General features: G+C 48.6%; 1 protein-coding gene across 3 annotated transcripts in view; it reads left to right on the forward strand.

Moving 5' to 3' along the window:
• plekhg7 (pleckstrin homology domain containing, family G (with RhoGef domain) member 7) overlaps window positions 1–15,737 on the forward strand; it is a 79,406-nt gene that overhangs the window by 18,881 nt on the left and 44,788 nt on the right. For all 3 annotated transcript variants that reach the window (XM_078420197.1, XM_078420198.1, XM_078420199.1), the window contains exon 2: window positions 374–1,054. In XM_078420197.1, the coding sequence (XP_078276323.1) occupies window positions 398–1,054 (657 nt within the window). In that variant the 5' untranslated portion in view covers window positions 374–397. The remainder of the gene's footprint in view (window positions 1–373; window positions 1,055–15,737) is intronic.

Below are 15,737 nucleotides of genomic sequence, written 5' to 3' on the forward strand. Positions count from 1 at the left end.
ATTACAATACAATAAGTTTACTCAAACATACCAAGCCTCTTTTAATAGAAATTGCGTACCATTTGCTGTCCCAGGTGTTTGCTGTCTCTCCATGTTCTTAAAGTCATGCAGCAGGAAAACAGGCCCTTCGGCCCAACTTGCCCACACCGACCAACACCAGTCCCACTTGCTTGCGTTTGGCCCGTTTCCCTCTAAACCTGTCCCATACATGTACCTGTCTAAATGTTCTGTAAACGCTACAAAAGTACTTGCCCAGTTGCTGTGTACCTGCCCAGCAAACATGTTTGGGCTGAAAGCTATTCTTGGTCTTAACCTCTTGCCTGATGCAACGCGAAGCATTCTATGATTTAAAGTGTACATTTTTGTTTCCTAGGTGAGGCTTCACAAGTAATGCATCATGGAAGTCAGTGTGTCAAATCTGCCTTGTGGGACCTATCTGGAAACGTGGGAGCAAGAACGTGAAGAGATGAATTTAGTGGGCGATGACAATCCTTTTGAAGGAAAGAATGGTTTGGAGGAGAGTCCAGATGCCTGGAAGCACGATGCTGAGGTACCAACGAGTCCCACTCAAGCAGAGAGCCAGCACAGTGGGAAATTGGTAAACGCTCAATCGTTGCCCACGTTGAAGATTTCTTTCAGCCCAGAACTGGAGGTTTCCCAAAGTCGTTGCTTCCAGTTTGACAGGCTGGCTCATGCCAGGGTCTCCTTGTCTCCCTCCCTCGGGAGAATGAGGAAAAAGATGTTGATGCATCAGTCGCTGCAGGGATTCAGTGAGTCGAGGAGCCCACTCGAGGACGATGAAGACCCCGCGCTCTGCCGTAACCCACCGGGTTCCAGACCAGCGAGTCCACTATCCAGTGGCCAAGGGCCGTCATGCAAGGAGACTGTCCCACAGCGGCAACAAGACTGCGCACAGAGCGTCAAAGGCCTTTTACCTCCAAGCCAGATAAACAGTGACTGTACACAGAGCACCCCTCAGACTGATGCAGGCAATCCTCTGTGGGCTCGGCGTCGAGGGGACTGTCACTTCCTGTTACTGGACAATCTCCAGCAGGTAAAACACACCGTTACCTTATGTTGTCAAACTTTGTTCCTCCAACTCCTTTAGTTTAGTTTAGGGTTGCCTCATGGAAACGGTCCCATCAGCCCACCGAGTCCATGCTGACCGTCGATCACCTGTTCACACTAGTTCTATATAAATATTGCCCCCTGACGTGTAGGGAGTGGATGAGAAAGTGGGACAACAAAGGCCAATTAACCTACAAACCCACACCTTCTAAGGGGCACTTCCTTCTGTTAAAAAAATTTTTATCAAAAAATTTATTCAATTATTAAAAATAATATTTACGATACCGTAAAACAAAACAGAACCCACCCACCATAATACAAGACAAACAAATATACTAAATAAACCACTATACAACTATGTTACACTCCTTGTCGAGGATGCATTCAACCCCCCCGCGGTGCCCAGCGGTCCCGGAAATCCTCCAGGGTGCCCGTGGACAGCGCGTGTAGTCCCTCTCTAACCCCACCCGGGCGCGGATGTAACCCCGGAAAAGGGGCAGGCAGCTGGCTCGGGCACGGGGGGGGCACTTCCCTTAGGGGTTGTTGGGAAATGTTCAGGGCTGTATGCTAGACTTACTTAAGGGCCTGTCCCGCTTAGGTGGTTTTAAGGCGACTGCCGGTGACTAGGCTGTCGCCGACAGTTCACCGGGGTGTCGCGGGCATGATCGTGAGGAGTCTCCAAAGAATCGTAGTGGATCTCAGCGCGTCGCTGAGAAATCAACCGGAGTGAAATTTCTCGGCGACAGCTGGCTTTCCCTCCAGGTATCGTAGCTTATTGCGGCCGCTGTCTGTCGCACGCTGTCCCCAGGTTTGCTGGGTTGTGGCAGATGCATTTAGAAGCACGTAATATTAAATTAAGTAAAGTCATTTGAAGATACCATAAAATACTTGTGTTTACCCAATGTATTTACCGTCAGGACATTTGACAGGTAGATTGGAGGTGACAGTTTGACGGTCAGGTAAGCGTGGGAATTTACGCGATGTTTACGGCCATCAGCGATTACTTTTAAAGTAAGCTCTCGACCCAGATATGCAACCCAGAAACCAGATATGCATCTCCCGTACATTTTCAAAGAATGCCCACACTCTGCACAAAAATCCATTTAACCATGTTTAAAATTAAATTTCTTAATACTGCTATTAGTAAACTGGAAGTCAATAATTCAAAGTTCAAAACTCTCAAGTAATTACAGACTTGTCAGTGATTTCAGCAAAAATTAGGACGTCGGAGAACCATTGATAAGCAAGGGAATTTCGCGATGTTTCCGAAGACGGTGTAATCTCTTAGCCAGGTGTTAATTTCACAAAAAAAGTAACTTGTATCGACCTGACTCGGCATTGTCATGGTCATTGTCGTGGGGTAAAAGAAAATTTCGGCGGTCTGCTACGACTTTGACAGTCCCCTAAAACATTGCCTAAGTGGGACAGGCCCTTAAACAAAATGCCTAAATCACTTGCAACAAAGCACAGATTTATTAATGCTGCACAGACCAGAGCTGTGGTGGGACCTTCCTAAAGATGTTGGTGGTACAGGAAAGTCGCCATTTTGTCTTGAGCAAGGATTACTGCCGTCACCACCTATTCAGGCACGGATGGAAACTGATCATCCAGAGTTATGTGTTCCCGGTACATATCTCTTCGCATTCATTCAGCAGTGGGAGATTGTAAACCCTTTATACAAGAGGATTTTAGCACAACTGTATGGAAGTCTTGCAGCAATAAAATCAAATGCAGGTGAGACCACATGTGGAAAATTGCATTCCAATCTGGTCTCCCTTGCAAAGGATGGGTGTACCTGTTACGTAGGGAGTGCAGTGGAAGCTCCCTCCATTGATTCCTGAGATGCAGGGATTGTCATCTGAGGATAGATTAGGGTACCTCACAGCACCAGAGATCCGGGTTCAATTCTGACCAGGGGTGCTGTCTGTACAGAATTTGTACGTTCTCCCCGCGACCTGCGTGGGTTTTCTCCGGGTGCTCCGGTTTCCTCCCATATTCCAAAGACGTGCTGGTTTGTAGGTTAATTGGCTTCGGTAAAATTGTAAATTGTCCCTGGTGGGCAGTATGTAGTGTGTGGGGATTGCTGGTCGGCACTGACTCGGTGGGCCGAAGGGCCTGTTTCCACGCTGTATCTCCAAACGTAACTCTACTCCCTAGTGAGAGGAGTGAGAGGGATCCCATTAAGATGTACCAAGTTCTTGTGTGGCTTGATAGGGCAGTTGCACGCAAGGGCAGGCTAAAGTTTTGTTAATTAAATTCTGAAAATGTAATTAACAACTAAAAGGTCACACAAATACAATTAATATATTCAATTAACAGTTAAACGTTCCATCAGTTTGAACTAATTTGATAATGTGGGCAGGGTAAATTGATAATATAGGTAGAGCTCTAGGGGCTAGTGGAATTAAGGGGTATGGGGAGAAGGCAGGCACGGGTTATTAATTGTGGACGATCAGCCATGATCACAATGAATGGCGTTGCTGGCTCGAAGGGCCGAATGGCCCCCTCCTGCATCTATTTTCTATGTTTCTATGTAAATGGCACAGCATAGATAGGGTAGACAGTCAGAACGTTTTTCCAGGCAGAATTGTCAAAGACGAGGGTGCATAACGTTAAGGTGAGAGGGGCAAGGTTTGAAGGAGATGTGTGGGATAAGGTTATTTTACACAGTGAGGTGAGTGCCTGGGGTGGTGGTGGAGGCAGATACTGGGGTTTAAGAGGCTTTTAGATAGGCACGTGGATGTACGGGGAATGGAGGGGAATCCGGATCACATGCAGGCCGAGGAGATTAGTTTAACATGGCATGCTTAGCACGGGCATTGTGGGCCAAAGGGCCTGTCGCCGTGCTGTTCTAACCCCTATGTTGAACATTGTCAATTTCTGGGAACCTGCCTATTTCTCTCGGAGACGTACGTCCCTGTCTGGGAATGAATGGAATGACTACGTCACACCTGCCTGAGCTTCAGTGAGCAGTTATCCCAGTGTGACTTCTGAGAAACTTTGTTAGCAGGAATTCCAACATCAGATTCAGGGCTATGATCCAACATTCAGCATGGCATGTTGGCACAGGGCCAGAGACCAGGGTGCGATCCCGACTACGGGTGCTGTCTGTACGGAGTTAGTACGTTCTCACCGTGACCTGCGTGGGTTTTCTCCGGGTGCTCCGGTTTCTTTCCACACTCCAAAGACGTGCAGGTTTGTGGGTTAATTGGCGTTGATAAAATTGTAAACCGTCCCTATTGTGTAGGATAGTGTTAGTGTGCGGGATGATCGCTGGTTGGCGTGGACTCGGTGAGATGAAGGGCCTGTTTCTGCGCTGGATCTCTAAAGTCTAAAGATCACAGATCAAGTGCTGCTTACCGGCTCTCAGTGACAACCGAGGCTGTTTGTCTTTCTCAGAGCAAAGAAACACAAAGTGCTGGAGGACTGCGACGGGTCAGGCAGCATCTGTGGAGGGAGTGGACGGACGGATCGCTCTCTGTTCATCTGTCCGTTCCCTCCCCAGATGCTGCCTGACCCGCTGAGTTCCTCCAGCACTTTGTGTTTTGCTCGGGATTCCAACATCTGCAGTTCCCAACCAAGGAAGTTGTGCTGCAGGGCTGTTGATGGTTTAGTTTAGAGATACTGCGCGGAAACAGGCCCTTCGGCCCACCGGGTCCACGCCGACCAGCGATTCCCCACACATTAACACTATCCTACACCACTAGGATTAGGGACAATTTTTACATTTACTAAGCTAATTAACCTACAAACCTGTACGTCTTTGGAGTGTGGGAGGAAACTGAAGATATCGGAGAAAACCCACGCAGGTCACGGGAAGAGAACGCACAAACTCCGTTACAAACAGACAGCGCCCGTAGTCGGGATGGAACCCTGGTCTCCGGCGCTGCATTCGCTGTAAGGCAGCAACTCTACCGCTGCGAATCCTAACACTTAGAATGGAGACGACGGTGGAAGGTTGCTGGGTGAATTCTCACAGCATGGGTCATTCACTAAACCACCTCCTGATAAACACTGTCATCCTGCTGACGTTGACTGTTTGTATCCGCTCCCCATCACCTTTCCCACGGCTAACAATGGACCCCATTGTGGGCTCCACTTGCCCTCGATCATCGTTGCTGGCTTTGATTTGTCCCTTTGTTCTTTGTACCTTTTCGTATCTCTCCTTTCCCTCTGCCCTGGCTCTCAGCCTGAAGGTGGGTCTCGACCTGAAACCTCACCCATTCCTTCTCTCCAGAGATGCTGCCTGACCCGCTGAGTTACTCCAGCATTTTGTGTGTCTCTTTGGTGTAAACCAACATCTGCAGATCCTTCCTACACAAGCTTACAAACAAGATGGTATTGCCTGAAACAGAACCTTCAGTTTTACTTTCCACAGCTTTGTATTTTCAGACTGCAGGGGTAATATTTACACAGTCTCTCCTCAACCAACGGTTATAATTTCCTAGAAGCTGGATAATCTTCTTGTGTGCTTATTTTAATCAGAGAGTGGGATCGATTTATACATCAGAGAGTGCCTCTCTGTGAAGTACCGAGTGAATGATGAAATGTATTTGTGCATCGGGATAATGTTTAACAAACTGTTGTTAACTGTAAGCCTAATTATGCAATGATTCTGGAATTGCGATCCCGAGTCATTGTAGACGGTGCGGGTTTTCAGTCTACACTCAATTAAACAAAAACAGGTCAACGAAGGGATTATATCCTCTTAACAGTCTTAACAGACTCTTAACATGTACATTGAAGAAAATAGAATCATAGAGTGTGGAATCAGGCCCTTCGGCCCAACCTGTCAACACCGGCAGCTACACTAGTCCCACCAGCCCGCGTTTGGCCCACATCCCTCCAAGCCTGTCCTATCCATGTAACTGTTTCTTAAATGTCCCTGCCTCAACTACCTCCTTTAGCATTTATTCACAAAATGCTGGAGTAACTCAGCAGGTCAGGCAGCATCTCGGGAGAGAAGGAATGGGTGACGTTTCGGGTCGAGACCCTTCCTCAGGCTCGACCCGAAACGTCACCCATTCCTTCTCTCCCGAGATGCTGCCTGACCTGCTGAGTTACTCCAGCATTTTGTGAATAAATACCTTCGATTTGTACCAGCATCTGCAGTTATTTTCTTATACCTCCTCTGGCAGCTCGTTCCATACACCCGCCACCCTTTGTGTGAAAAGGTTACCCCTCAGATTCCTATTAAATCCTTTCCCCGTCACCCTAAACCTATGCCCTTGGTCCTTGATTCACCAACTCTGAGCAAGAGACTCTTGTGTATCTACCCGTTCTATTCCTCTTGTGATTTTATATATGATTGGGGTACCTCCACAGATCACACCTCTGTCTCTTCGATCTAAACCTCCACTGATCCACCAGTGCGGACTCTGTCTGGAGAGGGAAACGGAGTTAATTGTTCAGATTGATGTTATTAAACAAGCATACTTAAGTTCAACTCAAAGTGCCTGAGGGACTCGGTGGGTCAGGCAGCATCTGTGGTGCGAACGGACAGACCGCGTTTCAGGTCAGGACACAAAACATCGCCTATCCATTCCCTCCACAGATGCTGCGTGACCCCTGAGTTCCTCCAGCACGTTTGTGTTTTGCTCAGGATTTCAGCATCTGCAGTTCCGTGAAGTGTGTCTCCAAGCACACTTGGGTTGCAGGGATGGATGAGGGGTGGAGAGAACAAAGCTGAAAGCCCATAAATAAATGGAAATCTAAGCCTGACGAGCAGCAGGTCATATTGCCTTTCAGCTTTTCTCTCTCCTCAGATGCTGCCCAACTTGCTGAGTATTTCCAGTACAGGTGGTCCTTTGTGTTATGGGGTGTGGGGGTGAGGAGAACTTTGTTTAGTTTAGAGATACAGTGCGGAACCGGGCCGTTCGGCCCACCAAGTCCGCGCTGACCAGCGATCTCCACACACTAACACTATCCTACACACACACTCGGGACAATTTACAATTATACCAAGCCAATTAACCTATAAACCTGTACCACCGTGGAGTGTGAGAGGAACCCAGAGAACCTGGAGAAAACCCACGCAGGTCACGGGGAGAACCTATGAACTCCGTACGGACAGCACCCTTAGTCAGGATGGAACCCGGGTCCCTGGCGCTGTGAGGCAGCAACTCTACCGCTGCACCACCGTGCCACACGGGTGTGGGATCATTGGCAAGACACAAGAAGCACTGGCCCACCACAGCAGAATAACCCAGGTGATCTACAAAATGTCCACTGCTCCAGTGTTCCTTGCTCAGGACTGACTTTGAGCCCCACCGTGGGGCTGTGGACTTACCATCGGAGCCTGTGATCCCTTGCCTGGGATCGACGCTCCAACCGCGGCCTGCGGACTCCAACATCGAGGAGCTCGCAGTCTCGGGTAGAGGCTGATGTCGGGAAGCTCCAAAGACGCAGAAGGTTCGACCAGCCCCGACTCGGGGTCCGATCACCCGACGTGGGGGAGCTGATATACCTCCCGATGTGGGAGCTTGATCGCCCCGATGCGGAGGGCCCGACTGCCGGCTATGGGAGCCAAGAGGACAAGGAAGGGAAGAGATTGATCTTTTTTTTTCATCTTCCATCACAGTGAGGAATGTGGAGGAGTCACTGTGGTGGATGTTCATGTTAAAATGTATTTTGTGTGTCCTGTTGCTTTTTATTGGTATGACTGTACGGCAAAACAAATTCCTCGTATGTTGCAAAACATACTGGGCTAATAAAGTATGATTATGAATATGAAATGGATGGAATGTGGTTAAGGGCTGTAATCTGTGGTGGAAGGGTAGTCACAGTCCAAGAAGAACTGTGTTGGTTTCTCTAACGTAGAGGAGACCACAATGCAAACATTGAATGCAGATTGGAAGAAGTGCAAGTGGATCGCTGCTTCACCCAGCAAGATTATCTGAGTTCATGTTTCATCGCAATGTAATGTGCGGCACACCAGAGTTGCTGCCTGAGGCCTGGTTCCATTCTGCCTGCAGGTGCAGCCTGTACGGAGTTTGTATGTTCTCCCTGTAACCGCATGGGTTTTCTCTCACACTCCAAAGACGCGCAGGTTTGTTGGTTAATTGGCTTTGGAAAAAATTGTCCCCAGTGTGTTAGTAGGATAGAGTTGGTGAACGGGGTGATCACTGGTCGGCCTGGGCTCGGTGGGCCGAAGGAACTGTTTCTGTGCTGTATCTCTAAACTAAACTAACAAAAACAATCACCTACAGGTTAAATGTTTCATCTCCTGCAGCTGGAAAGGAGACTGCAGTGAGGAGTAGTGGACAAAAATAAAAGCAGACCAAGGAGTCATAAAGGGAACAGTCCCTGCAAAATGGTGAAAGGGGAAGGAAGGGAAAAGTGTGTCCTGATGTGGAATTTCATTGACGTTGGTGGAAATGACGATGGATGATCCATTGAATATAAGAGGCTGGTGGGATGGAAGGTAATGACCCGAGGACTTCATCTGCAGAAGGGCCCAGACCCGAAACGCCATCTATCCACGTTCTCCAGTCATGCTGCCCTGACCCGCTGAGTTATTCCAACACTTCGTGTCTCCTTTGTTAACCAGCATCTGCAGTTCCTTGTCTCTAACCTTTCCTTGTCGAGGTAGAGAAAGGGTGAGTGCAGAGGCGTGGGAAATGCTTGAGATGCAGTCAAAGACTGTTAACTGTAGCAGTAGCTTTGGTTCAGTAAGAAGGAAGACATTTCAATGGGTGGCACGGTGGCGCAGCGGTAGAGTTGCTGCCTCACAGCGCCAGAGACCCCGGGTTCAATCCTGACCTCGGGTGCTGTCTGTACGGAGTTTGTACCTTCTCCCCGTGACCTGCGTGGGTTTTCTCTGAGTGCTCCGGTTTCCTCCCACACTCAAGACATGCAGGTCAGTAGGCTAATTGTAAATCATCCCCAGTGTGTAGGATAGCGCAAGTGTAACAAAGGCAGCCACTCTACTGCTGCACCACCATGCCGCCACTTTGTACCCTGACCATCTTTAATCAGACTTTAATGCACTTTATCTTGATCCTTATCTTGCATGAAACATTATTCCTTTTGTGCCGTATCTGTACACCATGGACGGCTCGATTGTAATTCTGTACGGTCTCCCGCTGACTCGTTAGCATGCAACAAAACAGATTTTCACCGTGACAATAATAAACAAATCTAAATCATGTTCTCCAGAGATGTTGCCTGACCCGTGAGGTTACTCCAGCACCTCGTGTCTTTTTTTCCGTATTTGGTCATTTCTCTGCTGCCGTTTGTTTGGGAAACAATCAGGTTACTTCAAAGTTTTACACGAGTTGGAACTGGAAATTCAAGAACTGCTTTGTAGGAAGGAACTGCAGATGCTGGTTTACACTGAAGATAGACACAAAATGCTGGAGTAACTCAGCGGGTCAGGCAGCATCTCTGGAGAAAAGGAATTGGTATTTATTCACAAAATGCTGGAGTAACTCAGCAGGTCAGGCAGCATTTCGGGAGAGAAGGAATGGGTGACGTTTCGGGTCGAGACCCTTCTTCAGACTGATGTCAGGGGGGCGGGACAAAGGAAGGATATAGGTGGAGACAGGAAGATAGAGGGAGATCTGGGAAGGAGGAGGGGAAGAGAGGGACAGAGGAACTATCTAAAGTAGGGTCAAGATGTGGTCGTAGAGTAGGAGGGCAGGAGAAATCACAGAGGGGGAGCAACGAGAGAGCAAAGGAATTGGTGATGTTTCGGGTCAAGACCCTTCTTCAGACGGGAACTGGAACAGTTGTCATGAGGTAATAACCAATATTAGCGTTTAATTGGCAATATTACTACATTATATACATTTATAAATTGGGAGAGAGGCCAAATATATTCTGAAGCAAGAAGATGGGGCGTAGGTGAAACAAGGCCGAGGCCTTCATGGGCAACCACGCCTTTGTCACTCAGTTCACCTTGACCTACTGTACATGAACTCCCGGTTGCCAAACACTTGACCTACTGTACATGAACTCCCGGTTGCCAAACACTTTAAGTCTCTTTCCCACTGATCTTTCTGTCCTGGGCCTCCTCCATTGTCAGAGTGAGGCCCAATGCAAATTGGATGAACAGCTCCTCGTATTTCGCTTGGGCAGCTTACAACCCAGCGGTATGATCCTGATTTCTCTAACTTCAAGTGACCCCTGCAGCCCCTCTCTCTCCGTCCCTCCCGCACCCCAGTCATCGTACTAGTTTCACTGTCGTCCTGTTGAGTTGTCACTCGTCATCACCCAGCCCACAGCCAACAACGGACCATTGTGGGCTCCACGTTTCCTTTATCATCGTTGCTTTTTACACATCTTTCATTCATTTGTTCCATGTACCTTCTATATCTCTCGTTCCCCACTCCCCTGACTCTCGGTCTGAAGCAGGGCCTCGACCCGAACCATCACCTATTCCTGTTGATCCTTGCTGCCTGACCCTCTGAGTTTCTGTGTCTGTCTTCGTAAACCAGGAGACGGTCTCTACATTCCTCTCGTAACCTGGCAGGACATGTTGCAAGAATAAAAAGCCACAGTTACTCATCATTGAGCTGCCACAGGACTGTGCAGGTGCTTTCCCGAGAGATTGACAACAGGATTGGAAACTCATCCCGTGCTGACTTGGTAAAGAGGAAGCAGTAACCAGGCAGCAAGTGGTCAGACATGGAACCTGCCTGTGGTCAATGAGTGAGCCACTGTGGAATGTCCCTTCACTGGCACAGTGTTGTGACCCCCTCAGGCTCCATGTCCCCCCAGGTGCTGGTGAGTAATCACTGCCGGGCTCCAGATAAGGCACCCAGCACGTCTTATTGACAATGATCTCAGTAGCTCCCTCTCTCCCCAATAACCGGCACGGTGGCGCAGCGGTAGAGTTGCTGTCTTACAGCGCTACAGACCCGGGTTCGATCCCGACCTGTGAAACACTCCCAGTGTAATCAAGCTGGGTACCTCAGTTCATTTCCTACTACTGAAGCAACAATGCTGTTTTCATGTTGATGATGTTGGGCCGCACTGTGGCGCAGCGGTAGAGTTGCTGCCTTACAGCACCAGAGACATAGAAACTAGGTGCAGGAGTAGGCCATTCGGCCCTTCGAGCCTGCACCGCCATTTTATATGATCATGGCTGATCATCCAGCTCAGTAACCTGTACCTGCCTTCTCTCCATACCCACTGATCCCTTTAGCCATAAGGGCCACATCTAACTCCCTCTTAAATATAGCCAATGAACTGGCCTCAACTACCTTCTGTGGCAGAGAATTCCACAGATTCACCACTCTCTGTGTGAAGAAATGTTTTCTCATCTCGGTCCTAAAAGACTTCCCCCTTATCCTTAAGCTGTCACCCCTGGTTCTGGACTTCCCAACATCGGGAACAATCTTCCCGCATCTAGCCTCTCCAACCCCTTAAGCATTTTATATGTTTCAATATGATCCCCCCTCAATCTTCTAAATTCCAGCGAGTATAAGCCTAGTCTATCCAGTCTTTCTTCATATGAAAGTCCTGCCATCCCAGGGATCAATCTGGTGAACCTTCTCTGTACTCCCTCTAAGGCAAGAACGTCTTTCCTCAGATTAGGAGACCAAAACTGTACACAATACCTGGGTTCGATCCTGACTTCGGGTGCTGTCTGTATAGAGTTTGTACATTCTCCCTGTGACCACGTGGGTTTTCACCGGGTCCCCCGGTTTCCTCCACATTTCAAAGACCTACAGGTTTGTAGGCTAATTAGTTTAGTTTAGAGATAAAGCACAGAAACAGGCCCTTCAGCCCACCGAGTCGTCGCCGACCAGCGAGCCCCGCACACTTACACTATCCTACACGCACGAGGGACTATTTACAATTTAACCCACAAACCTGTACATCTTTTGAATATGAATGTTGGCTTCGGTAAAATTGTAAATTGTCCCTAGTGTGTGGGATGATGTTAGTGTGCGGGGATCACTGGTCGGCACGACTCGGTGGGCCGAAGGGCCTGTTCCTGTGTTGTATCTCTAAAGTACTGAAGTCTAATTTTGGTATTTGCTGCACCCAAGGAACTGCAGATGTTGATTTACAAGAGAAATGACACAAAGTGCTGGAGTAACCCAGCGGGTCAGGCAGCATCTCTGGGGAGAAGTAATGGGAGATGTTTCGGGTCAAGACCTTTCTTCAGACTGATGTCAGGGGAGAGGGACGTACATAGATGAGGATGTGTACAGATAAGGAAGTGTTAGGTGTGAAAACAGGATAAAGGGGATGGAGATCAAGGAAAATGTTGAATAGATCATTGTTAGTTGGGAGAAGGTAACAGCAAAGCAAACAGAGATAAAATGTAGTCGGAGACAGTAAGACTGGTCGGAGAACTGGGAAGAGGGAGGAATGGGGAGAGAGAGAGGGAAAGCAAGGGTTACTTGAAGTTAGAGAAGTCAATGTTCATACCGCTGGGGTGTAAGCTGTCCAGGCAAAATATGAGGTGTTCCTCCAATTTGCACTGGGCCTCACTCTGACAATGGAGGAGGCCCAGGACAGAGAGGTCAGTGTGGGAATGGGGGGGGGAAGATAGTGCTTAGCAACTGTTTGTAAAACAGGAGATAGACTCCGCATTCCTTTTGTACCCTGACTTTCGTTTATCGGACTTTATTGCACTTTATCTTGCACTCACCATTATTCACTTTATCCAATATCTGTACACTGGATGGCTTGATTGTAATCACGTGTAGTCTTCCACTGACTGGACGGCACGCGACAAAATAGCTTTTCACTCTATCCTCGGCACGTGACAATAATAAGCTAAATTAAACATGTCATTTCATCGTTTATCTGTAGTTTGTTGGGTAACAATCAGGTGACTCCAAAGTTTTACACAAGTTGCAACAGGAAATTCGAGAACAGGAACAGTTGGCATGAACTTATAAACAATATTAGGGATAATTGACAATATTACAACATTATGTACATTTATAAAGTGGGAGAGAGGCCAAATATATTCTGAAGCAATTAAATAGGGCATAGGTGGAGTGAACAAGGTGTCTGAATATAACCTAAGTTCTAATTGAATCCCATTCTTTCTGCAACTCTTCTTTCTTTATTTCTAATATAATTTCTTGCATTCAATGTTATAGTAGAGATTGCTATGTAATCTGTCACACTGTAATGGCGACCTCCCACCAGTAGTAATGCTCTATTTCCTGCACGGATGGAAACAGTCTGAGCGAGCATGTCAAATTGGTTCTATTATAAGGGCGGTCACGGTGGCGCAGCAGTAGAGTAACTCAGCGGGTCAGGCAGTATCTCCGGAGGAAAAGGATAGGTGACGTTTCGGCTCGAGACCCTTTGGATTTTAAGTTTGGGGGGGGGGGGGGGGAAGCAGGTGAAGAGCTGGAGGAGTGAGGATTCTGTATTGCAGCTTTTGGGGCAGTGAGATGCAAATTCGTTGAAGATTGATTTCTGTTAACGGTAGGGTTGACAACTGTCCCATATTAGCCGGGGCATCCTGTATATTGGGCTAAATTAGTTTAAGGGACTGCCCTTGTCCTGTATTAGGCCCGGGGGGCACTGTAGGCCGAGACACTGTAGGCCCGGGGGCTGCTGTAGGCCCGGACACTGTAGGCCCAGGGGCTGCTGTAGGCCCGGACACTGTAGGCCCGGGGGCCGCTGTAGGCCCGGACAGTGTAGTCCCGGGGGCTGCTGTAGGCCCGGACAGTGTAGGCCCGGGGGCTACTGTAGGCCCGGACAGTGTATGCCCGGAGGCCCGGGCGCCGCGTAACGGAGGTTGCGTCGCAACCCGCCTCCTGGCCCAGGCGGCCGCCATTGGTGGAGCGGGAACTCATGACCGCTGGCTGGGTGAGGTCACCTTTTGTCCCTTATTTGGGAGTGAGAAAGTTGGCGACCCTAGTAACCGGAACGGCCTGAATGCAGGGGTCATTATTATGCGGTGACCGAGTCTCCACAGCTCTGGATGCTCAGACAGAACAGCTCATAGACCATAGAAGAGTACAGCACAGGAACAGGCCCTTCGGCCCACAATGTCTGTGCCAAACATAATGCCAAGTTTAAATAACTTCCTCTTCGTGCACATGTCTCTATCCCTCCATTCCCAGCATGTCCTCCTGAATGCCACTATCATGTCTACTTCCATCACCACCCCTGGCAGCGCGTTCCAAGCCCCCAGCACTTTGTGTAAAAAAAACTTTCCATTAGGACCATTGCCCCCTTTACCTGAACATTATGCTCTCTAGTCTTTGACATTTCCAACCCGGGAAAAAGTTTCTGACTGTCTCCCCTCTCTATAGCTAATATCCTCTAACTCTGGTAAAACACAAAATGCTCTCCAAAGCCTTGACATCACTTTAGGGCAGCACGGTGGCGCAGCGGTAGAGTTGCTGTCTTATAGCACTTTCAGCGCTCACACCCGGTTCGATCCCGACTACGGGTGCTGTCTGTATGGAGTTTGTACGTTCTCCCCGTGACCTGCGTGGGTTTTCTCTGAGATCTTCAGTTTCCTCCTACATTCCAAAGACGTACAGGTTTGTAGGTTAATTGGCTTGGTACAAATGTAAAAAATATCCCAAGTGCAGGATAGTGTTAGTGTGCAGGGATCGCTAGTCAGTGCGGACTCGGTGGGCCGAAGGGCCTATTTCCGCACTGTATCTCTAAACTAAACTTTCCTTCCTGTAATGGGGAAACCAGAACTACATACAATATCCCAAAATGTGGCCTAACCAAAGCCCTATAAAGCTGCATCTTGTCTTTGTGATGCTTGTACTCAATGCCCCGACTGATGAAGGCAAGCTTAACATATGCCGTCTCTACCACTCTATCTACATGTGTTGGGCTTAGAGCTAGGGTTGCCAACTATCTCACTCCTAAATAAGGGACAAGGTGATGTCACTGCCCCACGTGACCTCACCCAGCCAACGGCCACGTGCTCCTGCTCCACCAATGGCGGCCGCCCGGGCCGGGAGGCGGGTTGCTACGCAACCTCCGTTAGGCGGTGCCTGGGCCTCCGGACCTACCGCATCCGGGCCTACAGCATCCGGGCCTACAGTGTCCGGGCCTACAGTGTCTGGGCCTACAGCGTCTGGGCCTACAGCGTCCGGGCCTACAGCGCCCCCCCGGGCCTAATACAGGACAAGGGGGTCCAGTATGGGACAAACCAATTTAACCCAAAATACAGGATGTCCCGGCTAATGCGGGACAGTTGGCAACCCTACTTGGAGCCCAAGTTCAAATACATCCCATACAGTACGATATCATCAACATGCAAGAAAAACATTAAACCTGGTCTGAGATTTTGGGAGGAGCCAAAAATCAGAAAGTATTGTTGTGAGGGTTTTCAAATTGCACAATCTCAGTGACGAGGTTGCATTAATGTTTCCAATCAAGATGTGTACAACGCAATTCATAAAGTGTGGCATAAACAGGGAAACAATCAATGAATATGCCTCCCAAAAAACTGCAGGTGCTGGAAACCTGAAATAAAGTGCTGGAAACACTCAACAAGGCAGGCAGCATCTGCGGAATGAAAGAAAAGCTGGTGTTGCGTGTCTGGGATTCAGAAATGAGAAGGAAATGAGTCGGCTGAGGGAGTTGATAAAGTGGAGGAGGGGAATGGGTGGAATTAAGTTTCGTCTGATTTTAACAGCCGCCCTGCCAGACACAATCCCTTTGTTCCACCCTCCGTCCTCCCTCACATTCTCTGCTACCTGGACTAACTTGTTTCTCTT

This window comes from Rhinoraja longicauda, chromosome 23, assembly GCF_053455715.1.
Source record: "Rhinoraja longicauda isolate Sanriku21f chromosome 23, sRhiLon1.1, whole genome shotgun sequence".
Lineage (NCBI taxonomy): Eukaryota > Metazoa > Chordata > Chondrichthyes > Rajiformes > Arhynchobatidae > Rhinoraja > Rhinoraja longicauda.